Genomic DNA, 26,547 nt, shown 5'->3' with positions numbered 1-26,547 from the left:
TCAAAACACCTATTAATTTTTATTTTTTAAATTTCATTTTGAAAATAAATTTCTTCTTTCCTGTAGCAAATACATCCAGTGCTCTCTGTGCCGATTTGCTACGAGTTGCTCATTTGCATATGCAAATCATATGTTGAGCTTCCATTCTGGACAGCAGACGGCCACGGTTGCGATCCGCTCAGCTGTAGAACAAAAACTGTCCGCGTTGATGTACTGTCTGTGCGGTTACTCGAGTCAATATGGAAATATTATTGGTAAGTTGTTCATTTATGTAAATATTTACATAGAAATTTGGTTAAAATGTTGTACCTTAGTTCAATTGTTTTGTTTTGTTTGGGTTTTATTTTTATTTTTATTTTTCTGGAAAACGAGGTCTCTCCCCCAAGCAAAATGAGATTTTGTGTTAGGTCATGACGTGCATTGTTCCATTATTTTAAGTACACAGATTGTTTTTTTTTTTTTGCGTAATAAATAAATAGATAAAATTATTCTCAATATTATTATTATTATTATTATTATTATTATTATTATTATTATTATTATTATTATTATTATTATTATTATTATTATTATTATTATTATTATTATTACTACTACTACTATTAATATTACTATTATTATTATTATTATTATTATTATTATTATTATTATTATTATTATTATTAGTATTATTATTATTATTAGTATTATTATTATTATTAGTATTATCATTTGTTGTTGTTGTTGATGTTATTATGTAATTGTTTGTGTTTATTTTGATTCCATCATCCAGCCACACACTTAGTGTCATGTTCCAAGACATCTTGCTCGACAGAACAACCTCCACCATCACATCTGGTACCTCTAGATGAGTTTGGTAAGGCTATCTCTCTCTCTCTCTCTATCTCTCTCTCTCTCTCTCTCTCTCTCTCTCTCTCTCTCTCTCTCTCTCTCTCTCTCTCTCTTTCTCTCTCTCTCTTTCTCTCTCTCTCTCTCTCCTCTCTCTCTCTCTATCTCTCTCTCTCTCTCTCTCTCTCTCTCTCTCTCTCTCTCTCTCTCTCTCTCTCTCTCTCTCTATCTATCTATCTATCTATCTCTATCACTATCTATCCTTTCTTGGTTGGAATGCTTCAACATTGCCTGTCTAAAACACGGTGTGACATCATCATAGGAGAATATATGGATAGAATACCTGACTGCCTTTGTGAAAATCGAAACATTCGTTATTTTGTAGGAGATAAACATTTTTGTAGTCACCATAGATAACTGTTTAAAAGGAACAATTTACCCTCACAAGTATGAAATAACACTTCAAAGTCCTTCAAATCATGAAGACTGGCATCAAATTTCTGGGTGGGGATCCTAACCTCCCATAGTGGACAGGGAGGTACATACCGCGTCTTCTATTCCCCTATGTCTGTTTTCCAACATGCTTTCTGTTTTTGTCTTGGAATGAGATTATCTTGGTTTTGTCCTGGCCCTGGCTGGTAGGGAAACAGTCAAATGTATAGTTAGTTTTGGGAGATTATATTTTTTTTCCTTGTAAATCATCTCTCTGTTATGCACTGTATTATGTTTTGTTTTATGTATTATATATAATTTGTAAACATTTGAGTGTATTCCTACTGGTGCTAGGACATCGTCTGGTATTGCAATTCCTGAGCCTTTTATAATACAAATTTAAAGTGATGACATATCTTAGTGTCCCCATAAACCAGGTAATACTGTAATCACTAGAGATTGCTGCGAATTAGTGTTTAACTGACGAAGATCATTTATTTTGCTTTGGGTTTGGTATTAGCTTTTATATATAAATTTTGTTTTCAATCGTGCAGACTAAATACTTTTTTCTTTTTTTTTTCTTAAAAAAAAAAAAACACTTTTAGGATCATAGAATTAAATACATTTTTACTCTGGGAAGGTTGGCACTCAACCGGTGAGTATCGCAAAAAATTAAATTAGCATCTTTTTCAAGCAAATTGGCTACATCGGCCTGTCTTTCAGGCAAATGATGCCTGTTAACTTTCACCCATGCATGGTCCTGCTCTATACCTTTTCCTACTACATCCTAGCAAAGGCTGTTCAATTTTTTTCTTTCAGGTCGTAAGATGAAGGATCCCCGCAAGAAACCAGGGGCATCCCTCCTAGATGTCCTAGGCTTGGTGAAGAAAGACTCCATACAGAGTAAGAGCAGTGAGTAATTGGAATCAATGTTCTTTGGATTCAAAGAAGAATATTCTATGAAATTATTGGAAATGAACAAAAAAAACACAAAAACTAGAGCATTTATATAGCCAACATCCACTAAATGTGCTCAAAGCGCTTTACAAGCGGTCCCTGATCAATAAGATATGAAGTGAATAGAAAAGTGCCAGAAGACAATAGAGAATAAAAATTTTTTCGCGGCGGTGGTGGGGTTTGAACCTGCGACCTTATTGGTACGACAACTCCGCCTGGCAGGTGAGAGCGTGGCTCTACCGTGTGAGCTATCCACGAACACAAAAATATTCGTTTCAAACTCAAAGTCATTACTAGATCCCTCTCTCACCCACTTCTTGAGACCGCCGATTCGTTCGTACACCACCATCGCGAATAATTTTGACCAGCAGTTAAGCTTAATAGCCAATATTCTCAACACAAACATATAACATAGAAACGATTGAGACATTGAGTATGCTCCGGTGTATGGGGTGAATGTTTAATTCAGAAAAGTGAGTGGAGCAGGCACTTATGTTGGTAACAACAAGATATGAAGTGAATAGAAAAGTGCCAGAAGACAATAGAGAATAAAAATTTTTTCGCGGCGGTGGTGGGGTTTGAACCTGCGACCTTATTGGTACGACAACTCCGCCTGGCAGGTGAGAGCGTGGCTCTACCGTGTGAGCTATCCACGAACACAAAAATATTCGTTTCAAACTCAAAGTCATTACTAGATCCCTCTCTCACCCACTTCTTGAGACCGCCGATTCGTTCGTACACCACCATCGCGAATAATTTTGACCAGCAGTTAAGCTTAATAGCCAATATTCTCAACACAAACATATAACATAGAAACGATTGAGACATTGAGTATGCTCCGGTGTATGGGGTGAATGTTTAATTCAGAAAAGTGAGTGGAGCAGGCACTTATGTTGGTAACAACAAGATATGAAGTGAATAGAAAAGTGCCAGAAGACAATAGAGAATAAAAATTTTTTTCGCGGCGGTGGTGGGGTTTGAACCTGCGACCTTATTGGTACGACAACTCCGCCTGGCAGGTGAGAGCGTGGCTCTACCGTGTGAGCTATCCACGAACACAAAAATATTCGTTTCAAACTCAAAGTCATTACTAGATCCCTCTCTCACCCACTTCTTGAGACCGCCGATTCGTTCGTACACCACCATCGCGAATAATTTTGACCAGCAGTTAAGCTTAATAGCCAATATTCTCAACACAAACATATAACATAGAAACGATTGAGACATTGAGTATGCTCCGGTGTATGGGGTGAATGTTTAATTCAGAAAAGTGAGTGGAGCAGGCACTTATGTTGGTAACAACAAGATATGAAGTGAATAGAAAAGTGCCAGAAGACAATAGAGAATAAAAATTTTTTCGCGGCGGTGGTGGGGTTTGAACCTGCGACCTTATTGGTACGACAACTCCGCCTGGCAGGTGAGAGCGTGGCTCTACCGTGTGAGCTATCCACGAACACAAAAATATTCGTTTCAAACTCAAAGTCATTACTAGATCCCTCTCTCACCCACTTCTTGAGACCGCCGATTCGTTCGTACACCACCATCGCGAATAATTTTGACCAGCAGTTAAGCTTAATAGCCAATATTCTCAACACAAACATATAACATAGAAACGATTGAGACATTGAGTATGCTCCGGTGTATGGGGTGAATGTTTAATTCAGAAAAGTGAGTGGAGCAGGCACTTATGTTGGTAACAACAAGATATGAAGTGAATAGAAAAGTGCCAGAAGACAATAGAGAATAAAAATTTTTTCGCGGCGGTGGTGGGGTTTGAACCTGCGACCTTATTGGTACGACAACTCCGCCTGGCAGGTGAGAGCGTGGCTCTACCGTGTGAGCTATCCACGAACACAAAAATATTCGTTTCAAACTCAAAGTCATTACTAGATCCCTCTCTCACCCACTTCTTGAGACCGCCGATTCGTCTTCTGGCACTTTTCTATTCACTTCATATCTTGTTGTTACCAACATAAGTGCCTGCTCCACTCACTTTTCTGAATTAAACATTCATCCCTGATCAATAGCAACATGTAACATGTAGATCGAGACATGACGCCTGTTAGGCGATATTAAAATTTTTCGGACAGAGACAACTCTGTTAACGGCCAGGTTCTCATTTTACACATGTGTATAGTGAGAGAATGTGAGTAAAGAGCCTTTTCCAAGGACTCAACTATGCGCTGAGCGAGGCTCGAACCCTGGACCTTCCGATCCGAAGGTGAGTGTCATACTACTACAGGATTTTTCACATTATAGATAAATCTTACTGTGATAAACTTCTTCATTTAAATGTTATTGAGATTTTTATATAGCGCAATATCCACTAAACATGCTCAAAGCGCTTTACAAGGGGTCCCTGACCAACAGCAACACTTAACATTTAGGATGGGACATGATGCCTGGAAGGCGATATTACAATTTATGCAATAATGTTGTAAACGGCCAGGTACTCATTTTGCACCTGAGTATGGTGAGAGAATGGGAATATACCTACTCATTAGAAAGCGAGTGTCATACCGCAAGGCCACATAGCCTCATTATAAATGGAATTTTATCTCAATAGGTTTTCTTTTACCTTCTGAGAGTATGAAAGGAAGCATGAAGAAAATATATTCTGGCAATGTTTATACCCAAATCTGTTTCAAACTGGGGATTATTATAAAGCTCTACTGACTACCAGATAAATTCTGGTTCCGTTTTTAAAAAAAAAAAAATTTATAGTGACTTTATAGGGGGGGGGGGGGGGGGGGGTGAAGTGGTTAAGGCATTGCACTTTGACCCGGAAGGTCCCAGGTTCAAGCCCCGCTTCAAGCACTTTCGTTTTTTTTTCCTTGGGCAAGATTTTTAACCCCCAATTTGCTGACTTTGGACAATATGGGTGATTCCTGTTGACATCAGACATATTGTTTGATGAATTATCTATATTCCTTCGTGGGATGCCGAGGTGACGATATCTTATGATGTCGTGGCGGAAGGGCATATTTTTTTATTTTTTTATTTTTTTATAGTGATTTCTATTTCTTATAGTGACTACTATCTTTTATATTGACTACAATTTTTTATAGTGACTACTATCTTAGTGACAACTATTTTTTATAGTGACTACTATTTTTTATAGTGACTACTATTTTTTATAGTGACTACTATCTTTTATAGTGACTACTTTTTTTTATAGTGACTACTATCTTTTATAGTGACAACTATTTTTTATAGTGATTACTATTTTTTATAGTGACTACTATCTTTTATAGTGACAACTATTTTTTATAGTGACTACTAGTTTTTATAGTGACTACTATTTTTTATAGCAACTACTATTTTTTATAGTGACTTCTAATTTTTCCCCCATTTTAACACCTTAGTGCTCTTTTAATATTTTTTTTAAAAATCTGATTTGACAGAAGTGGCGAGAACAGAGTCACCTCCCCCTCCCCCTGTTGACATGCCAGAGGTCAGTGTATCAGATCTTCCGCCCAGACGACCTTCGTTGTTGAAAGACTCCCTGAAAAAACCTTCCTTCAAGAGTGTTTTGGTACGCTTAATAAATAACGATGTGAGATTGAATGGAAGCTTAAATTTAATATGCGAAAACATGATATAAAATGGACGTTTCGGGTTTCCCCCCTTTATCAACAAAACCGGATGAATGAAACACAACAGACGAATACTTACTGTGACTTCTATCCCTCTATATCTATTTTCCAACTAGCTTTCTGTCTTTGTCTTGGAATGAGATTACTTGGTTTTGTCCTGGCCCTGACCGGTGAAAGGGAATCAGTCAAATGTAGAGTTATTTTGGGAGATGATATTTTTTTCCTTGTAAATCATCTCTCTGTTATGTAATGTTTTATGTTTTGTTTACATGTTATATATAATTTGTAGACATTTGAGTGTATTCCTCTTAGTGGGGACCTGTGCTTGTGACGAGATAAGACTTTTAGGTGATCTCAAACTAAGTACTTTGATAGTGTGCTCTTGGAATCTACATCTGTTCCCTATTTGATCCAATTCTCCTTTGTCTTACTTTTTCTTGGGTGCTTTCATTGTAATTCTAGAAATTTTTACTATCCCATTTTCTTCCTTTTTACTGGTGCTGATATAACCTAAATGTGTTGCAAGCGCCGTAAAACCCGTAAAAAAAACAAAAACAGACGAATGAGATAATGTGGAAGTGAAGTGGCGTTGTTAACATTCGTTGTAGCGCATTTCCACTGATTTATCATGCTCAAGGCGCTCTACGGTATTTCCTTTCATTTATTCCAGCAGTAGGTCATATGGAACCGTATTTCCATTTCATACAGTATCAGTCACCTGTTAGGCATTCTTTTTGTACAAACACCTTTGCAATATCCATCCTTGACTTATAGCCAGGTGCTCATTCAAACCTGAGTCACCCAACCAGCCAGGGACTCTGCTTAACTTTGCTTGACTTTTCTGAATTACAGAGCCACGCATAAACACACTTGGTGCAATGACGACAAAATAATGATATTTAATAATAATAGTAGTTATAAAATTAATAATGATAATAATAATAATAATAATAATAATTTAAAAAGTGACGATAATAATGACAATACTATCAATAATAATAATGATACTAATAAATAATCATAATAATAATAATAATTTTTAATAATAATAATAATAATAATAATAATAATAATAATAATAATAATAATAATAATAATAACAATAATAATAATAATGATGATAAGCATAATAATGATACTAATAATGATGATAATGGTAATGATACAAAAATAATAATGACAATGATACTACTACTAATAATAATGTTAATAATGATATTGATAATATTAACAATTATTACAATGATAATGAATATGGATATAGGATTTGAGGTAATTCATTGACTACAATTACCATCTTATATAAAACTCTCTTTTCCCCACTTCTTTTAGAAGGATACCAAGCCGTCAGCCTCAAGTGTGAAGCAAAATGACCCATCCAGCCCTGTTGCATCTCCATCCACAACCCCTGAACTGACGGGCTCAGGCAACACAGATGACAAACAAGGTTAGAATAGAATTATCACAGATGTTGAACACGCTTTAGAAGCTTTAGAATCGCTGGAAATCAAATTTATAATTTGAGGTCAAAAACGAGACTGAATAACTATTATTATTATTATTGTTATTATTATTATTATTATTATTATTATTATTATTATTATTATTATTATTATTATTATTATTATTATTATTATTATTATTGTTATTATTATTATTATTATTATTAGTAGTAGTAGTAGTAGTAGTAGTAGTAGTAGTAGTAGTAGTAGTAGTAGTGGTAGTAGTAGTAGTAGTAATATTTTTATTATCACCACCACCACCACCATTATTATTATTATTGTTATATATATTATTATTATGATTATTATTATTATTATTATTATTATTATTATTATTATTATTATTATTATTATTATTATTGTTATTATTATTATTATTAGTAGTAGTAGTAATTAGTAGTAGTAGTAGTAGTAATATTTTTATTATCACCACCACCATTATTATTATTGTTATATATTATTATTATTATTATTATTATTATTATTATTATTATTATTATTATTATTATTATTATTATTATTATTATTATTATTATCATCATCATCATCATTGTGTCCCCCCTTTTCCTCCCTTGCAGAGACAAGTACTAAACGAGAGAATGAAGAACCCACTGTCAGTTTGAAAAGAGGATTTGAAGAGCCAGCTGCTTCTGATGATGTCAGTAAAGCCAAAAGATTGAAGTTGTCTGCCAAAGTCATTTTCTCCAACGATGGTTCGTCCATTGAGGATGTAACCAAAGTGGAATCGGGAGAAACGTCCACCTCCTCATCATTGTCCAAGGAAGGAGAGGAAAATCTGGAGAAAGATGAGAAGGATGTAAAGGAGAGTGGGTCTGAGGATGGTTGTGTGGCTTTGGATGATGAGAAGGCTGATGATAAGAGAGAAGAGGAGAAGGAGGCGGAGGATGCTGGTGAAAATGCAGAGGATAACGCTAGGGAGGATGTTGTCATGAAGGACGAAAGTAGTTCTGTGAATTTGGAGAGAGAAAAATTAGAGCTAGACGAGAAAAAGGATGAAGACAAGGAAATTATAAATGCGGACAGCCGTGAAGAAATTAAATCTGTCGAAGGCGATGAGATAGATATTGACCCGAAGAGGGACGAGAGAAAGGATGCGAGTGGAGTTTTGCAAAGTGAAGTGAATGAGACTGATAAGGGGAAAGGTAATAAAGATGATGGTGGTGATGTGATGGAAGATGTTGAATTAGATGATGATACAAAAAACACAGAGAATTTGAATAAGGAAGACAATGATGATGATGTGATGGACGATGTTGAATTAGATGATGATACAAAAATGACAGAGAATTTGAATAAGGAAGACAATGATGATGAGATGGCCAATGTTGAATTAGGTGATGGTACAAAAAGCATGGAGAATCAGAATAAAGAAGACGACGATGTCGATTTGGAGGGTGGTGACAATAAAGACAATGCTGTAGACGGAGATGATGTTAAAGCAGGTGACTTTGAGGAATCGAACAAAGAAGGTGATGAGGATGAGGAGGAAAATGTTGACAAAGAGGAGCAAGTCAATGCATCTGTCCAAGATGACAAGGAAGGGAAAGGGAAAGAGGAAATGGATAATATGAATATAGATGATGATGATGGAGGTGATTTAACGAATGAGAATGAAGAGGACAAAGGTGGAGTGGTGAAAGATGGTGTTGATGACAAGGCAAAAGAGGGTGATGACGATGATTTGAATGATGATGATGAGTTGCTTGATGAAAGTGGTGATGGCAAGGAAGCCTTAGAAGATGATGGTGAAAATGACAGCAAGGACGCACAGAGTGGTGATGTTGAAGGCAGTAAGATTGATTCAGGACATGATGGGAAGGAAAATGATGTAGATGATGAAGAGAACGCTAAGGGTCAGGATGAAAAGGATGAAGGTTTGATGAATGAAAGTGACAACAAGAAGGAAGAAAAGTTAATGGAAGAGGAGAAAGAAGTAGAAGACAATCTTGATGATAAAAATGATGACGGGGATGAAGATGCTGGATCAGTTGGAAATTTCGAAGATGATATTGATATTTTAGATAATGAAGAGAAAAGTGAGAGCGATGGAAAAGTTTTAACGAAAGATGATGATGATGGTGATAAAGCTACTGAAGGAGGTAACCTTGGAGCTGAGAAGAGTGGAAACGAAGATGAGGGCAAAAATAAATTTGATGAGGATGATGATCTGTTTAATGAGAAGGCGGAGGAAGAGAAGGAATATAAGGATGATCAAGATTTAAAGAATGACAACGAAGTTACTGATAGCAGCAATCTTCAAGCTGAGAATGATGATGTTTGTCAAGAGAAAGAAGGCCAAGGTTTAATGAGAAATGACAGTGGCAGTGAAATTATTCCTTTTACCCCAACAGCTGCTTCTAATGATGTTCCACAAAGTCAAATTGATGACGATATGAGAAAAGAAACTCCCGCACGCGAAGAGCTCACAGAAACTACTTCAGGAAGTAAAGGAATAGAAGAAAAAGATTGTTGCGAAAACGTTGAAGTCATTAGCAGCAGTGGCGGTGGCCATACTGTTAGTCAGAGCTTGGCAAGTTCATCACAGCAGCAACAATTTGACCCGTCTACAATTGATGCTGTCACTGCCGCGGCTTCATCTTCATCCTCATCCGTATTATCTAGTCAGGAAAAGGGATCGAGGGAGACAAGTGAATACAGTCGTTCGAGAGACCGGTCCAGGTCAAGGGATAGAGACAGAGAAAGGGATAGAGATCGCGAGAGAGATCGGTATCGAGACAGGGAGAGAGACAGAGATCGGGAAAGACATCGAGATAGAGATTACCACAGAGATAGAGATCGTTACTATGACAGGTAAGGAAGGCTGCTTTTTCTTCTTTTCTTTCTTTCTTTTTTTTTTTTTTCTTTTAATAGTTCTGATGGTTTTCCTCGGATCCTTTGGCAATCCATGATTTTGGGGTCAGTGGAAGTGCGGCTATGTAGTCTAGTGGTATGACACTCGCTTTCGGATCGGAAGGTCCTGGGTTCAAGCCTCGCTCGGCGCATAGTTGAGTCCTTGGAAAAGACACTTTAACACATTTTCTCATCGTACTCGGATGTAAAATGAGTACCTGGCCGTTAACAGCGTTATGTCTGTCTGAAAAAAAATGTAATATCCCCTAACAGGCGTCATGTTCCATCCTACATAGTAAGTGTTGCTGTTGGCCTAGGACACCTTGTAAAGCGCTTTGAGCATGTTAAGTGGATATTGCACTATATAAAAGCTCAAAAAGAATTTCCTCCTTTTAAAGAATGACATTTCTCCCAATCAAATGTACTGACAGTGAGAGACTTGATGTGTGGTTGAACATAATGGTTCAGTTTCCCACTTACCAGAAGTTAACTAGAGTTTCAATTATATTTTATCAGTTTATCATCTCCATTTCCTTTAAAAGTGGGGGTTAGTGCTATAAAAATGGGGCTTAAAGGCAACTGTTAAAGACATTTTCTCCTTTTTCACTTTTTGTCACCATCAGCCATGTTTAAAAACATTTTAGAGGGGGGGGGGGGGGGGGGGAAATCAACCTTTACAAATGGGGTTGAATTTATCTTTAGCAGATTGACTTTTTGTATTGATTCATGCAGTATAGTGTTATATATAAATATTTTACAGTGGCAAAAGATAGCCAGTCAGATTTTTTTTCCCTCTCAGATAGGATTTTTTTCGGGGGCACAGAATTATTTTGTCTTGTAAATCAACAGTCTGCTATAATTATTTGTTATTGTTGATTACTTAGTCTTGTATCTCTTTGCTATGATGGTATTTTTAGCTGGTCTCAAACTAGACAAATGAATGCTCTCAAATCTACACCTGTTGATGTCTATCTGAACAAGAGCTGTGTTGGTAACTGGAGGGGTTAAGTTTCATACCGTGCCCAAGTCCACTTACTTCCAGAAGCAACTGACAGTAACATGTAATGGCTTCAAAGGGATACAGTTGGATGCGGTGTATCGCTTTCAAAATTGGGTATCTATTCCAATGTCCCATTACAGCTCTAATCTTAATAGATCTTCTTTGCCTTACTTTAATTGGGTGTGTACTGTTTTATCTGTTCTATTATATTCTTTATTTTCCAGATGTTAACATGAATGAAAACATTGTGAAAGTGCCTTGCCAGTTTCATGTATCATCTTACATGTTTAGTCCCCTTATAAAACGCTTTGAGCTTATTCAGAGGATATTGCACTATATAATATAAATGCTCTTTTTTTTCTCATCATCAACCTGAAAATAAACAGTAATATTTATTTTTATTTGTGCGGCTATGTGGTCTAGTGGTATGACACTCGCTTTCAGATCGGAAGGTCCTGGGTTCGAGCCTCGCGCTCGACGCATAGTTGAGTCCTTGGAAAAGGCTCTTTACTCACATTCTCTCACTGTACTCAGGTGTAAAATGAGTACCTGGCCGTTAACAGCGTTGTCTTTGTCCAAAAAATTGTAATATCGCCTAACAGGCGTCATGTCCCGTCCTACATGTTAAATGTTGCTGTTGACCAGGGACCCCTTGTAAAGCGCTTTGAGCACATTTAGTGGATATTGCGCTATATAAAGCTCAATTTATTCCTTTATTTTCTTTTAACAGGAATGACAGAGATCAGCACAGAGACTACGACCGACGCAGAGATCGAGACCGAGATCGTTATCACGACTACGACAGAAACCGAGATAGACACCGTGATAGGGATAGACATCGGGATAGAGACTACTACTACAAGCAATATGATAACAGGAATTATTACCGTTGATGGACGAGGAGTCTTCATTACTTTACTGATTAGCTCTGTTTGTTTTTACCTGATATAATAATAAACTTAGGATACAAAGAGGTTGTTGGGACCACGTGTTTCAGTTAGCATTGCAAAACCTGCCTTCTACTACGTAAAGTAAATTACGTAGAAATACACAATTTTGGGTCCTATTTGACAATTATAAAAAGAACTTTAATTCCATTAACTTTTTAATAACTAAGTTTTGTTGCCAGAGCTACGATATAAAGGAGTTTAAAGCATTAATTTAATGTATTTAAACCGAAATAGGTCATTGTTCATGGTAGTTTTAATGTCTACTTATTACCCCTGAAAACTACGAAATTAGTAGGCAGTCTGTCATTGTATTTGATTGAGGCCCTTGGGTGGAGTCTTTCCACCTCCCACAGTGGGCAGCCGGGTCACTGTTTCATCTTTGTTCTGGATTGACATTGTTCATTTTTTTTTTTCTTAGTCTTGACAGGGGTGATTACTTTTTCTTTTAGGGATAATTTTTTCCTTCTAAATAAGCTCTCTATTATAGTTTTTGGTTTTTGATTACATTGTACTTGGGGCAGCGTGGCTCAGTAATACGGTCTTTGCTTCATACCCGAATGGTACCGAGTTCGATCACCTGCCGCTGCGCTGTGTGGCCTTGAGCAAGTCACCTTGCCCTAGCTCAATTTGCAGCGCTGCACTGCAGCTGATGCCTGGGTTATTCCAATCTTCCCTTGGAATAGACCCTAGAGACAACTTTCCCCTGTGGGATGAATATAGGAAATTTTATTTTATTTTTTTATTTTACTTTGTAAACATTTAAGCGTGTCTTTCATATAGCAGGATCCTTTTCTAATATAAATAATATTCATTTTCTCTAAGGTCTATGAAAAACAATTGTCTGCATAGCTATGATGTCATGTCACCATAAAATGTTTTAATCAGATTAGAACTGTGGAAAGATAAGTGTTGTCAACTGCGCTTGCTAAAAATCTGGATCAGATGTAAAGATGGAGAAGAATTTATTTCATGTTTTTTAATGTCCAAATAACGATGTGCATTTAGGGTTCAACTTTTACTTTTGGCACAGCCTGAAATGCTAGACTAGACTTTGTGTCATCTCTCAATGTAAATTTGTACATTTCTAGTTCCTATTTTACATGGGACACCTGGATGTGGTTCCTGACCGCCCATAGTAAGCAGGGAGGTACTGGTACTTACAATGTCTTCTATCCCCTTATATCTGTTTGCCAACTTGCTTTCTGTCTTTGTTTTGAAATGAGAAAAACTTGGTTTTGTCCTGGTCCTGGCCGAGGGGAAAACAGTCAAATGTATAGTTTTAGGAGATGATATTTTTTTCCTTGTAAATCATCTCTCTGTTATGTACTGTATTATGTTTTAGTTACATATTATATATGGTTTGTAAACATTTGAGTGTATTCCTCTTAGTGGCGGCCTGTACTTGTGTCTGAATGAGATTTTTAGGTGATCTCAAACTAAGTACTTTGATGGTGTGCTCTTGGAATCTACATCTGTTTCCTATTTGAACAAATTCTCCTTTGTCTTACCTTTTCTTGGGTGCTTTAATTGTAATTCGAGAACTTTTTACTGTCCCATTTTCTTCCTTTTTACTAGCACTGATATGACCTAAATGTGTTGCAAGCGCCGTAAAACCCTTAAAAACAAACAAATATGGGATACTGTATGGATTGAGTGTCTAGTCCACTAGATTTTGTCATTTGTTTGAAAATCAAGAGCACAGCGTCAACTATATTTTCATGATTTTTTCATTCTCCATTTTTTTTTTCTCATCATGTTATACTTCTCATCCCACAATTCACCAGCATTCTCTCTCTCTCTCTGTCCATCTCTTCCCCACCCCCTCTCATATCACCTTTAACACTTGCGGATATTTGCCTATTTCCTGAACATCTGGCATGTGTCAAAACTCTTCAGCATCTGTATTTTTCTTTCATTTTATATTTTGATTTTCTTGAAATGTTGCAAGATTAGTTTTTCTGCATTCCTAAGGTTTATAAATCCGTGCCACATTCTCTTTTTAATCTGTGTGGCTATGTGGTCTTGTGATATGACCCTTGCTTTCGGATTGGAAGGTCCTGGATTTGAGGCTTGCTCGGTGCATAGTAGAGTCCTTGGAGAAGGCTCTTTACTTACATTCTCTCACCGTACTCGGGTGTAAAATGAGTACCTGGCCATTATCAGCGTTGTCTCTGACAGAAAAAAAATGTAATATCGTCTAACAGGCATAATGTCTCGTTCTACTTGTTACGTGTTGCTGTTGGTCAGGGACCCATTGTAAAACACTTCGAACACATTTAGTTGATATTGCGCTATATTAAAACTCAAGAATTTTAATTTTTAATATGAAAGCAAATGACAGCTCCAGTGCCTGGAGAGTAAGAGGATTGAAAATAAGATAATTATTAATTAAAATTCTCTTTATTCATCTTTAACCCTCTCTAGTTCATCATTGTTGAAAATCGAACAAATTTGTTGATTTTCCATCCATAAGAACTTGAAGAGGTTAAGGGGATATGAAATTATTTTTCAGTATCTATTCCAAGGGAGGACTGGAATAACCCAGGCATCAGCCGCAGTGCAGCCAGTTCTTGTAGTAAAAGTGAGACCAGCGGGGATTTGAACTAGTTACCTTTTACTTAATGTAGTAAAGACAATCCCGCAATTGCACACCCTATAAGATGGGAAGATAAACGACTCGAACACTTGTCTGATTTATTTTACAATGTTAAAAATTCAATGAAATATATAATAATTATTATACAATTTAAATTTTTATATATTTGTTTGTTGCTCCATTCTGTAAATACGTTATTGATATCGATGCATCTGTTCTCTTCTTTTTAAAAATGTTTCTGGGTGGGGATCCTGACCTCCCATAGTGGGCAGGGAGGTACATGCTGTGAATTCTATCCCCCCATACCCATTTTCCAATTGTTTCCTGTCGTTGTCTTGGAATGAGATTACTTGGTTTTGTCCTGACCCTGGCCGGAGTTCCTCGGCTGGGAGGGAAACAGTCGAATGTATAGTTATAGTTTTGGGAGATATTTTTTTCCTTGTAAATCATTTCTCTGTTATGCATTGTATTATGTTTTGTTTACATATTATATATGGGTAGTAAACATTTGAGTGTATTCCTCAGTGGGCTGGGTGGGGATCCTGACCTCCCATAGCGGGCAGGGAGGTAAGTACTGTGTCTTCTATCCCCTTATATCTTATCCAACAAGCTTTATCTCTTTGTCTTGGAATGGGATTACTTGTTTTTTTCCGGGCCCTCGTCGGAGTCCTGGCTGAGAGGGAAACAGTCAAATGCATAGTTATTGTTTTGGGAGATATTTTTTTTCCTTGTAAATCATTTCTCTGTTATGTATTATTATATTTGTTATTTTTAATGTATACTGTAAGCATTTGAGTGTATTCCTCTTTGTTGGATTTTGTGCTTGTGTCCGGATGAGACATAGGTGATCTCAAACTAAGTACATTGGTGGTATGCTCTTGGAATCTACATCTGATCCCTATTTGTTCCCATTCCCCTTTGTCTTACTTTCTCTTGGGTGCTTTAATTGCAATTCTAGAACTTTTTTTACTATCCCATTTTCTTCCTTTTTACTGGCGCTGATATAACCTAAATGTGTTGCAAGCGCCGTAAAACCCTTAAAAACAAAAACAAACAACAACCTCTTAGTGGGGACCTGCGCTTGTGCCTGGATGAGACTTATAGGTGATCTCAAACTAAGTACTTTGACGGTGTGCTCTTGGAATCTACATCTGTTCCCTATTTGAACCAATTCCCCTTTGTCTCACCTTTTCTTTTGTGCTTTAATTGTAATTCTAGAACTTGTGTTACTATCCCATTTTCTTCCTTTTTACTGGCTCTTATATGACCTTAATGTGTTGCAAGTGCCGTAAAACCCTTAAAAACACCAAAAAACATTTTTTAATGTTTCATTGCAGATCACTTCTAGCCGTCTTCATGTAGAGGTAACTCTAGCTGTCTTTTTAAATCTCCCCTTTATCTAGGTGGGGTCCCGACCTTCCATAGTGGGCAGGGAGGCGCATACTGTGTCTTCTATCTCCCTATATCTGTTTTCCAATTTGCTTTCTGTCTTGTCTTGGCATGAGATTACTAAGTTTTGCCTTGGCCCTGGCTATAGTGCTTGGCTGGGAGGGAAACAGTCAAATGCATAGTTATTATTTTGGCATAAACCAAATGAAAATTGATTCTAAAATCAAAAGGATCAGGGTTATGAACTGCCAGTTTCTGGCAGTTGAAGTATACTCACTCTTCTCATTGAAGGCCTGCCAAACATATTAAAGTTTACAATTTAGACATTGTATTTATATATATTCATGGTTCAATGCCAGGTTCATACTGACACTGTATAGTAGGCAGGGAGGTACATACTGTGTCTTCTATCCCCCTATATATGTTTTCCAACTTGCTTTCTGTCTTTGTCTTGGGAGTGAGATTACTTGGTTTTGTCCTGGCCGGATACCCTAGCTGGGAGGGGAAAAGTCATCTGTTTCCTATTTGAACCAATTCCCCTTTTCTTGGGTGCTTTGATTGTAATTCTACAACTTTTTACTTTCCCATTTTCTTCCTTTTTACTGGCGCTGATATGACCAAAATGTTGAAAGCACCATAAAAGCCTTTAAAACAAAAAAACAAGCAGCAGTTTGTTTTATATTTTCTTCCCATTGCCATTAAATTTTCCCTCAGCATACCTTTAGGAATAACCACCCTGTTACATACCTGGTAAGTACTCTATCTAATCTCTATCTAATAGCATAACTCTGACATGGTATTTTCAAACAGTGTTTGGGCCGCATACACCTCGCTGATTTAAACATTTTTTAAAACAAAGTTTGTCCTCATCTGTGTTCTGATGATCCATGTAAGTTGTAAATGGTGTTAGTGTTAATGTAAAATTCAAGAAATGCTTTGCTTTTTTTTTTTTTCATGTTCACAGTTATGAAGTAATTTTTAAAACATTCAAACATGATTTCATGCTTTGATTATGCATTTCCTCTCTCATTTCAACATGGACTATACTTTTCTATACGTTATGATGACAAAGCACTTAAAAAAAAAAATTGGCCAGAATTTTTTAAAACTATAATATCAATCAATCAGTCCATCTGGACCCAATAATTATGATAAAAGAAGACCGACCTGGTCAGTTCACACTGTCGAAAATATAGAGACTTAAAACTCCTCCAAAATAACCCAAGAACTAAAATCAGATCCTGGGACATTAGCCTTAGAATCCTCAGCGAAAGACGTTGAATTCTGGAGGGAATTAACTCACTCAATCCTAGAGATGTTTGCTACTTTTCAAAATTTAAAAAAAAAATGTATTAAAAATGAGCATGTACATAGTTTTATTCGACTACCATTAACATGTAAAAACTAAAAACATGAGCTTTGATACTACGCCTATAATTTGTCTCAGAAAAATGTAATAAATAGGCATGGGGTAAAAGTAACCCGGTAAACCACGGATATAATAGTCTGTGTTAGGGTTGAGTGAGTTAACTCACTCAACCCTTACACCGACAAAATCCGTAGTATACCCGGGGTTTCTTTTATCCCATGCCTATTTATTACATTTTTCTGAGACACATTATAGGCATGTTTCAAAGCCAATGTTCTTAATGTTTACATGTTAATGGTAGTTGAATAAATCTATCTATGTACACGCTCATTTTTAATACATTTTTTCCAAACTTGAAAAGTGGCAAAAATTATATATAGGATTGATCGAGTTAACGCAGGCAGCTGAGGCTTCCTGATTGGATGACGAGGAAGTGAAAGGCCATTAAGTCATTCAATTTAGACGATCTCCCACATTGTCAAAAAAATTTTAACAGATTTTTCTGACATTTTAATTAATGGAAATTACATTGTAAAAGTAAAAGTTATCTGGCCAAAAGGAAAAAAAAAATGGTGTTAGTCAAAGTTCATCTATTTGAAGGGAGCTGTATAAATGTACAAAAATGAATAAAGCTATATATATACTTGTTTTAAAAACATAAACTTGTTTTGTTTCATTTATTCTTTCTCGGTGGGGTTCCCGACCTCCCATGGTGGGCAGGGAGGTACTTGCTGTGTCTTCTATCCCCCTGTATCCGTTTTCCAATTGCTTTCTGTCTTTCTGACATGGTGGTTTTTTGCAACAAAAAAAATCCCAAATTTTGCAACTGGGTGGGGATCCTGACCTCCCATAGTGGGCAGGGGGTTACATACTGTGTCTTCTATCCCCTTATGTCTGTTTTCCAACATGCTTTCTGTCTGTCTTGGCATGAGATTACTTGGTTTTGTCCTGGCCCTGCCGGAGTCCTAGATGAGAGGGAAACAGTCAAATGCATAGTTATTGTTTTGGGAGATGATATTTATGTATTATTAAATTTGTTATTTTTAATGTATAATGAAATGTAAGCATTTGAGTGTATTCCTCTATGTTGGATCTTGTGCTTGTGTCTGGATGAGACTTATAGGTGATATCAGACTAAGTACATTGAAGGTATGCTCTTGGAATCTACATCTGATCCCTATTTGTTCCCAGTTCCCCTATGTCTTACTTTTTCTTGTGTGCTGTATTTGTAATTCTAGAACTTTTTACTATCCCATTTTCTTCCTTTTTACTGGCGCTGATATAACCTCAATGTGTTGCAAGCGCCGTAAAACCCTTAAAAACAAAAAAAAAACAAATTTTGCAAGCTAAAAACAGCAAAATTTGCAAAAAGTTGCGATTAATTTTCCTAAAAACCCATAATTCAATTCGTTCATGAAAGAGAAAGGTATTTGCCTGTTTTTAAGGGTTTCACAGCGCTTGCCACAAATGTAAGGTCATATCAGCGCCAGTAAAAAGGAAGAAAATGGGATCTAGTAAAAAGAATTACAGAATTACAATAGAATTACAATTAAAGTACCCAAGAAAAAGGAGGAACACTATCAATGTACTTTTTTGAGATTATCTAACTGTTTGATCCTGACACAAGCGACACAAGCACAGGTCCCCCAGTGATGATAATGAAAATTTGTCAAAAAGGAGGAAAATCTACCGGCCCGTCAGTCAAACCCAAATCTAATGCAAATATAACAGTAACAGCTATTCATAGTTATTTAATATATTAATATTATTAGTCCTAAAGCACTTCTGATCATTAGACACATCCTGACCTTTTGCAAATATAATTTAATGAATTGACATTTCCAATTAAACATGTCGCCCACTATATCAAGTGATTATAATAAACTTTTGGCCAAAAGACCAGGAGGTACATGTTTTTACATAACAAACCCGGTTAGTGTCTGTATTATTGCAACCTTGTGATGATGCAGCTTATAAATAAGAAGCTTTAATTAATTGCAAAACATATTCCATCAACAAATCAAATTTAAATTAGCCTTTAAACAATCATTTCTTAAATCGACCAGCCTAACTTATTATCTCTCTATTACCAAATGATATCTATAAACATAATATGAAGATAGAAAGGTGGCTGAGAGAGAAATATGGATATGAGAGAGAGAGAATTGATGAATTTATTTTTAAAAAATTGTTTTATAATTAGACACAAGTTGTATTGAATACTATTAACAAATTCAGAACAATCAAACAAAAACAAAAAGGAAGAAAAAAAAAGGCAGGCTTATAAAACTTATAAAATCGCCAAATGTACTACCATGCTACAACTAAAAGGTACATACATATTTACTAGCAATGACTATGAAAATTTTTGTTTTCTATTTTTGTAGGAAATACTACTCTTAAATCAAAGCTCTATCTCCACTGAGTAAAAATCTTTATGAATTTTGAAAATGCATTAATATATAAGAAAGTTATGCAGTTTCAAAGGTGTCATTTATTTGGATAAGAACAGAAAGCAATATGAGGAGGGGAAAGAAAAATAGATGAAGGAGTATGGAAGGCGGGGCAGCAAGGGTTTGCTTTGTATTTTGGAGTTTCTCGGGCGTCAATAGCAATGAGGCTACTTATCGTGCCCCCTTCCAACACCCTGACCTTGAACTTGAAGACAAAAAAAAAAAATTTCAATTGATTTTTAACGCAGATTTATTACTATTCTGTTGTTGTTTTTAAAAGCACAGTATATATGCAAATTTAACTAGATAGCACATACAGTGTCCTTTAATAAAATGGCAGAATTGTATTAAATAATAATTTTTTAACTCTTTCAGCACCATTGGCAGAATCTGTTCTACTGACCAATGGCCGCACAATGCGATCGGTCTTGAAAGGCAAAAACAATAATGTAATCTAATCCTACTTTCTAAAAAAGAAAGTACTATAAATTGAACCAATGGTATCATTTCTTTCATCAGATCATTCAATTGGTCCTAGGGGGTTTTGTAAATTGAGATTTTGTGCCGATTTTGAATGTCGCGCTTTGTCTTAGCTTGTCATTCTCATGCTGCCACAATCAGATGTCAGCCATTTTGTGACGGAAATGCGAATATAGCCTTAGCGCTGAAAGAGTTAAACCAAACTTGCAGCAAATAACAATGATGAAAATAATAAAATGAAAAAGACGATGAGGCTGATGATGATAATATATTTACAGAGAGGTAAACTTACAATCAAAATCTAATGTGTGAATTATCTTAATACTCTGAAAGAAATAAAATGATGAGTCATCACATATCCTTCCAAATATTTCAAAGTTTTCATTTTTAGGATCTTCTTCCAACATACAGTGGAATCTTCATAACGTCAACCCTCTTAAAGTCCACTTTTGCTCATCTTGGTCCCAAATTTTCTGTTCTCTTTTCAAGGATGTTCCATTAATAATGGATAAAGTCAACTTAATCGTTCTGGTCTGGTGGCGTTTACTATTCATAAAGATTTCACTGTAATTCCAACTTGATGTGAAGGAGAATGCATTGGATTTTACGACAATCCAATTCCTTATATTATGAAAGAAGTTTGGATTTTTGAAAAGAAAATATCAATTTTATTTTTGAAGTTTAAGAGAGATGCGCATGAAATATTTTTTAAACATTAAACTGGGAATTTATCCTCTTTTTCTATTTTTTTTTTTTTTTGCCTACAGAAGGTGTATGATGAGAGCATTTGAAAGATGCCATTCTTTCTACAAATAAATAAATATTAAGGAGAAAAAAAACACAAAAAATTAGAGCTTTTATATATAGCGCAATATCCACTGAATGTGCTCAAAGCACTTTGCAAATAATGACATTTATAATGCACAGTCCACTAGTTTACGAAGCTTAATGTGCTTCGGAATGTTTTATTTATTTCCATTCCAGGCCATGCTGACCCAAATTACCATTTCATAGAGTACAAATCACATAAGCCTACCACCCACCTCCTTACTGTTACAACACCCGTCAATGTCTATACTATCAAGGTACTCATTCCCACCCCAGTCAAATGGACTTGTGTGTGTGTGTGTGTGTGAAGTGCCTTACCCAAGGTAACAATGTAGTGGCCAGAGTTTTTGTGATTACTGTCACCGATTCTATCACTGTCGTACTCTGAAGAAATACGCATTCAAAATTTTGCTAGAAAACTCATCCTTCAAATATCGATCAATTAAAATGACCCTTATCCTGGCAAAAAACGCTCAAACCTGGGAATCAATGATGTCCCATTTTGAGAGTTTTTGACAAGATGAGGCTCATTTTAATTGATTAGAATTTGAAGGTCGAGTTTTCTGGCCAAAATTTTAAATACCTGTTTTGTTGGTTCTTTTTTTAGGGGAGGAGGGTTCTTTCAGAGTAAGGCAGACCACTGGCCACGTTCAATATCACTTGACCTTTGCTACAAGACAAGGAACTATACTGCTGAATCTGCAATGCCACAAAGAAAGCAGTTTTTAACTATAATTACTCTCATTCAATAAATTAAATCAAACAATTTCGACCAATTCCATTATCAAGACGTCTGTCGAGGCTGGAATTCCGCCAGAGATCTGATGTACTCGTCAAGCTTGTTCTTGAACAGCTCACTGGTGATAGGTTGATCCAAGCCACACAAGGGATTCTTGACCACGTACTCCACATAAAACTGTGACGATAGAGAGATTTACAGAATCGGATGGACAAATTAATCAAAACTACAACATTAATATCAGTATTATATATATATATATATATATATATATATATATATATATATATATATATATATATATATATGTATATATACATATACGCTTCACAACATTGTTTTGTTTAAATATGTAAATATAATATTTCTTTAAAACAATCAGATTTATTTCTTATTTTCACATAGATACATAGTACAGTGGAATCTGCATAAAGTCAACACTCTTAAAGTCACAACCATCTATCATCTCCCAAAACAATAACTTTACATTTGACTGTTTCCCTCCCAGCCAGGGTCCGGCCAGGGCCTGGACAAAATCAAGTAATCTCATCCCAAGACAAAGATAGAAAGCTATTGGAAAAGAGATACACGGGGATAGAAAACACAGTAAGTACCTCCCTGCCCACTATGGGAGGTAGGGAAGTTGTGAGGTAAACACTTTACCAAGTGAGCTGTGGGGACAACCCTTATTGGTAAACATCATTAATCAATATAATTACTGCTATTTTTATTACTTTCATTATTGTACAGATTGATGAAAACATTTTTTGAACATCTTTAATTGTAGACCTGACGATTATCTTATCAAGGACAGAATTAAGGACAAGTAGGCCGACTTAATACTTTTAACTGTTTTCACATGATAGACCACATATAATATAGTTTCTTACAGAGCTATAAATCTGTTGCAACACGTCTTTCATGGAGCCTGCGTTTAAATCCGTATTCATGATGAATTTCAGACCACTGGGTGTCTCAAAAAAATGGAGCTTATACTTGTTTGTGCTGAAATTAAGGAACCCTTCTTTCCTGTGAAATTAAAATGGAAATTAAATAAATAAAATCATGCATCAAAAATATTTTTAAATAGGAAATAAAATACAAGATCAATTCAGATAGAAAACAAATTATGGCAAAAATTGATATATGTTTTCAATTTATATTATCTCACTGCACTAATACATACTCTCATTTAATTCATTGAAAATCCTTATTATTTTGCAACCAACTGGACATTAACTCTCTCTGTACCGACCATTTTCCAGATTTTCTCCAAAACATTGCAGCCACTGGACATAAAAATTGAATTTTAAAAAACTCCAAACTCAAAAAAAATAAGTAAATAATATAAATAATTTTCTAAGCAAGACAAGCTCTACAACACAGCAGTCAGTTCTTATAACTAGAACAAAAATATTTCCTCAAATTTTGAAAAGTATAGAAGAAATCTGAATGAAAGAAAATCCTGGTTGTATCGTAGCAAATGCGACGACTTTCCTATAGGTGGTAAGGAGAGTGGGTTAATCCAAAGTTTTAAAAATGAGTTCTGTTCAGGATTGATGTTGAGTTAAATTTGAAGTTTCCAAATGAAATCATTGTTAAAAGTAAAAGTATTAGAGGTGTAAATAAAGCTAGGTTAACAGTAATAGTCGACTTGTACTTGAAAATTGAATGTAAAATGACATTGATATGAAATTGTTGATCCATATCATACAACCTAACCTGCAAAGGAATAAGTAAAAGTTTGAGAAGTTGAAGTCACTGAGAACAATGAAATTGTGGAAGTGCACCGAATAAATGTGCATAGTAATAGCTGATAAAAGTTTAATATAATCAGAAATCAATGAATGATGAAGCTAGGTGGAGTGAATAACTGAATGGAAATTGTAATCATTAAAATTAATAATTGTAATTATTACTTACATGTCATAAGGAGACAATCTGGATACGAATGACTTGATGGAAAATATCATACCATACATCAGTTTGAATTCCTGTCGAGAGTGAGAGAACAATGTAAAGTATGACATCAGTCATATTGATCATTTATTAGCTTATGAATTTCATACTTATCCCATGGTAAAGGGTAAATTTAAAGGATTATGATTAAAGAAAAGAAGAAAACAAAAAAATGTTACTGTTAAGGGATACTGACTCTGTGTCTAAAAATAGCAATTCAAAATAACAAAATACAGTGGAATCTTGATAAAGCCAACAGTGCTGGATAAGAAATATTTGGTTGACTTTAAGCAAGGTTGATTTAATCCATTATCAATGAAACGCACTTAGATAGAGATCAGAAAATTTGGGACCAACAATAATTGGAAGCAGAAGTTGACTTTAAGAGTGTTGACTTTTTATGTAGATTCCACTCTATCTGAGAATAACCAAAGTCGTTGCGACAAGGACTAATGGTACTATCATTAAAGTCAGTAACATATGACTTGTACTTGGGAATTGGGTGTAAAATAACATTGAAGTGAAACCATTGATCCAAATCATATAACTGTAACCTGCTAGGTAAATATGTAAAAGATTGTGAGGTTGAAGTCATAGAGAATGATAAAACAGTCAAAGTACACTGAATAAATGTGCATATTATAAGCCGATAAAAATTTAACTATCAGAAATGAATGGATGGTGACACTGAGCAAAGTGAATGACTAAATGGTTAGGATTTGACACGTCTGAGAACCAAACGCAAGTCTGGGCTTGATTAACATTATGGATATTATTTTGCTTTGATTTCAGAATAGCCCCATATAAACAATAATAAGCCCATAATCATTTGGGCTATCAGACCTGCAAATAAGAACACATAAATTACGGAAATTCAAGCTAATTACTGTTATACAGTGGAAACCTTCAGGGTGCCCTACAATCGTAGTACCCTGAATGTAGTCAGACAGGCTACGATCGCGTGCCCTGAATGTAGTCAAGACAGGCTATGTTTGCAGTACCCTGAATGTAGTCAGACAGGCTGTATTCACACTTCGTTAATGGCAGTTGTCTATGTATCTATTTGGAAGGTTTTGTGTAGAGTTATTGCAATTTCTAAGTCTAAGCCATCATATGTTCAGGCCATTATCCAAATTATTTCTAATATCTCTTTATGAACAAAATCATGCATTCACTATTTTCCCTTTGTTTACAATTACAATCACTTCAATACTATTTGACAATGGAATTATGTCTGTCATCAAATTTGATAGCCTGGAATGAGCTCTCTTCTTTTTCTTCATCTTCGAAATACCGAAAATTCGGTATCAATATTAAAGACAAAAATTGGCTTCCTTCCTGCAACGCAAAAATGAAGTATGATGAGCCTTTATACTCGTAAAAATATTTGGAGTCACTTCTAGACTTGAGTGAATGAAACCATTGGACCTTTGTTGAAAAGAATTTCGTACAGCTGAGTGGCTCATTGTCATAAAATATTACTGTAGTCTGCTGGCATGCTCCAAACAAAAGTGTTGTGAATAAAAATTTAAATCTCATTCACCATGGAAAGTAAAATAAATAAATTTTAAAAATCTCCACTGAAGTGGGTAATATGCCCTAGGGCATTCATCTCCACCAAAGTGGGTAGGTTTGGGAATGGGTCCTGGGACACAAGATATAAACTTATATATGAAGTTAACGATTAATAATTCCAAGTTGAATCAAAGTGTTGAAAGAGAGAGAATGATGATAGCTGACGGGGCTTTTTAAACCCACATGACGTCACAAACTCAAACACACACACACACACACACACCACACACAACAGAGAACGAACTCATAGTGCTACAGACATAAAACAGATCACAACAAAACAGTTGAGAACAACATCAAACCAGAACACACAATAAATAAGTCCCCTACAAGAGCTTTAAAGAGCACCATGAGCCTAGCCTGGATGAATAGACATAACTTAGGTTAGACATAATATACCGTGAACGTAGAGTAAAGTTAACGCCCACCACCAGCGGCATCAGGAGTAGAGGGGCGATTGACAAATTGCGGTGAAGGAAATCTCAATAAATCGTTATAAATATAGAATATATAATAGATAGAATTTGCATTGGTACTAGATAAGTTCAACAGATAGATGGACGGAACCGTATTTTCTAAGTCTATGTAATCTAAACAAGAATCAAGTTAAGGAGGACAGAGAATGGAGAAGACGAGAAGAGAAAGTCAGTAAGACAAGAGGAGTGTCTTCTGCTCACTCGTTTCATCATTTCTTACCTCTTCTTTACTCATTGTCAGCTGTTTTTTTCGGTTCCATTCTGTAAAATACAGACATGTGCGATTCCGATCAAACAGATAGAAATTATAAATTGTCATAATTATCAATTTTAGTTCCACGGAATGCAGCAGACAAAACCATGCAAAATCACAAGAAGTTTAGTTTTCGTTTTTCATATCCATTAGTGTTGGGTTATTTGATCGCTTTTACTCGATCGACGACCGAGCGCCAAGCCACGAGTCAGTGCTCGATCTCAATGCCGGAAGAGCGAGTTAGTAAAACGATCACTCGATCGTAAAACGATCAAGCGGGTTGTGAGCTTGAGA

At 35.7% G+C, this 26,547-nt stretch overlaps 2 protein-coding genes across 7 annotated transcripts in view; one reads left to right on the top strand and one right to left on the bottom strand.

The window, feature by feature from the left end:
* The window catches only part of LOC144981064 (uncharacterized), a 53,210-nt gene extending 35,058 nt beyond the window's left edge, over positions 1-18,152 (top strand). For 3 of the 6 annotated variants that reach the window (XM_078929159.1, XM_078929158.1, XM_078929162.1), the window contains 7 exons: positions 67-254; positions 773-856; positions 2,080-2,172; positions 5,622-5,752; positions 7,146-7,260; positions 7,894-10,147; positions 11,917-18,152. In XM_078929159.1, coding sequence (XP_078785285.1) covers positions 67-254; positions 773-856; positions 2,080-2,172; positions 5,622-5,752; positions 7,146-7,260; positions 7,894-10,147; positions 11,917-12,079 — 3,028 coding nt within the window. In that variant the 3' untranslated portion in view covers positions 12,080-18,152. The remainder of the gene's footprint in view (positions 1-66; positions 255-772; positions 857-2,079; positions 2,173-5,621; positions 5,753-7,145; positions 7,261-7,893; positions 10,148-11,916) is intronic. The other 3 variants (XM_078929161.1, XM_078929160.1, XM_078929163.1) reach the window with 1 other exon arrangement.
* A 2,023-nt stretch (positions 18,153-20,175) lies between these two features.
* Positions 20,176-26,479, bottom strand: LOC144981065 (trafficking protein particle complex subunit 1-like). The gene is made up of 4 exons (XM_078929164.1): positions 26,221-26,479; positions 23,914-23,984; positions 22,881-23,019; positions 20,176-22,167 (listed from the first exon to the last, which is right to left on the bottom strand). The coding sequence occupies exons 1-4, from the start codon at positions 26,317-26,319 to the stop codon at positions 22,036-22,038; spliced, it is 441 nt and encodes a 146-aa protein (XP_078785290.1). The 5' UTR covers positions 26,320-26,479; the 3' UTR covers positions 20,176-22,035.
* Positions 26,480-26,547: the final 68 nt, after the last annotated feature.

Source organism: Berghia stephanieae, chromosome 10 (genome assembly GCF_034508935.2).
Source record: "Berghia stephanieae isolate SIO BIC M18660-M18661 chromosome 10, UCSD_Bste_1.3, whole genome shotgun sequence".
Lineage (NCBI taxonomy): Eukaryota > Metazoa > Mollusca > Gastropoda > Nudibranchia > Aeolidiidae > Berghia > Berghia stephanieae.
This window is presented reverse-complemented; position numbering and strand designations above follow the sequence as displayed.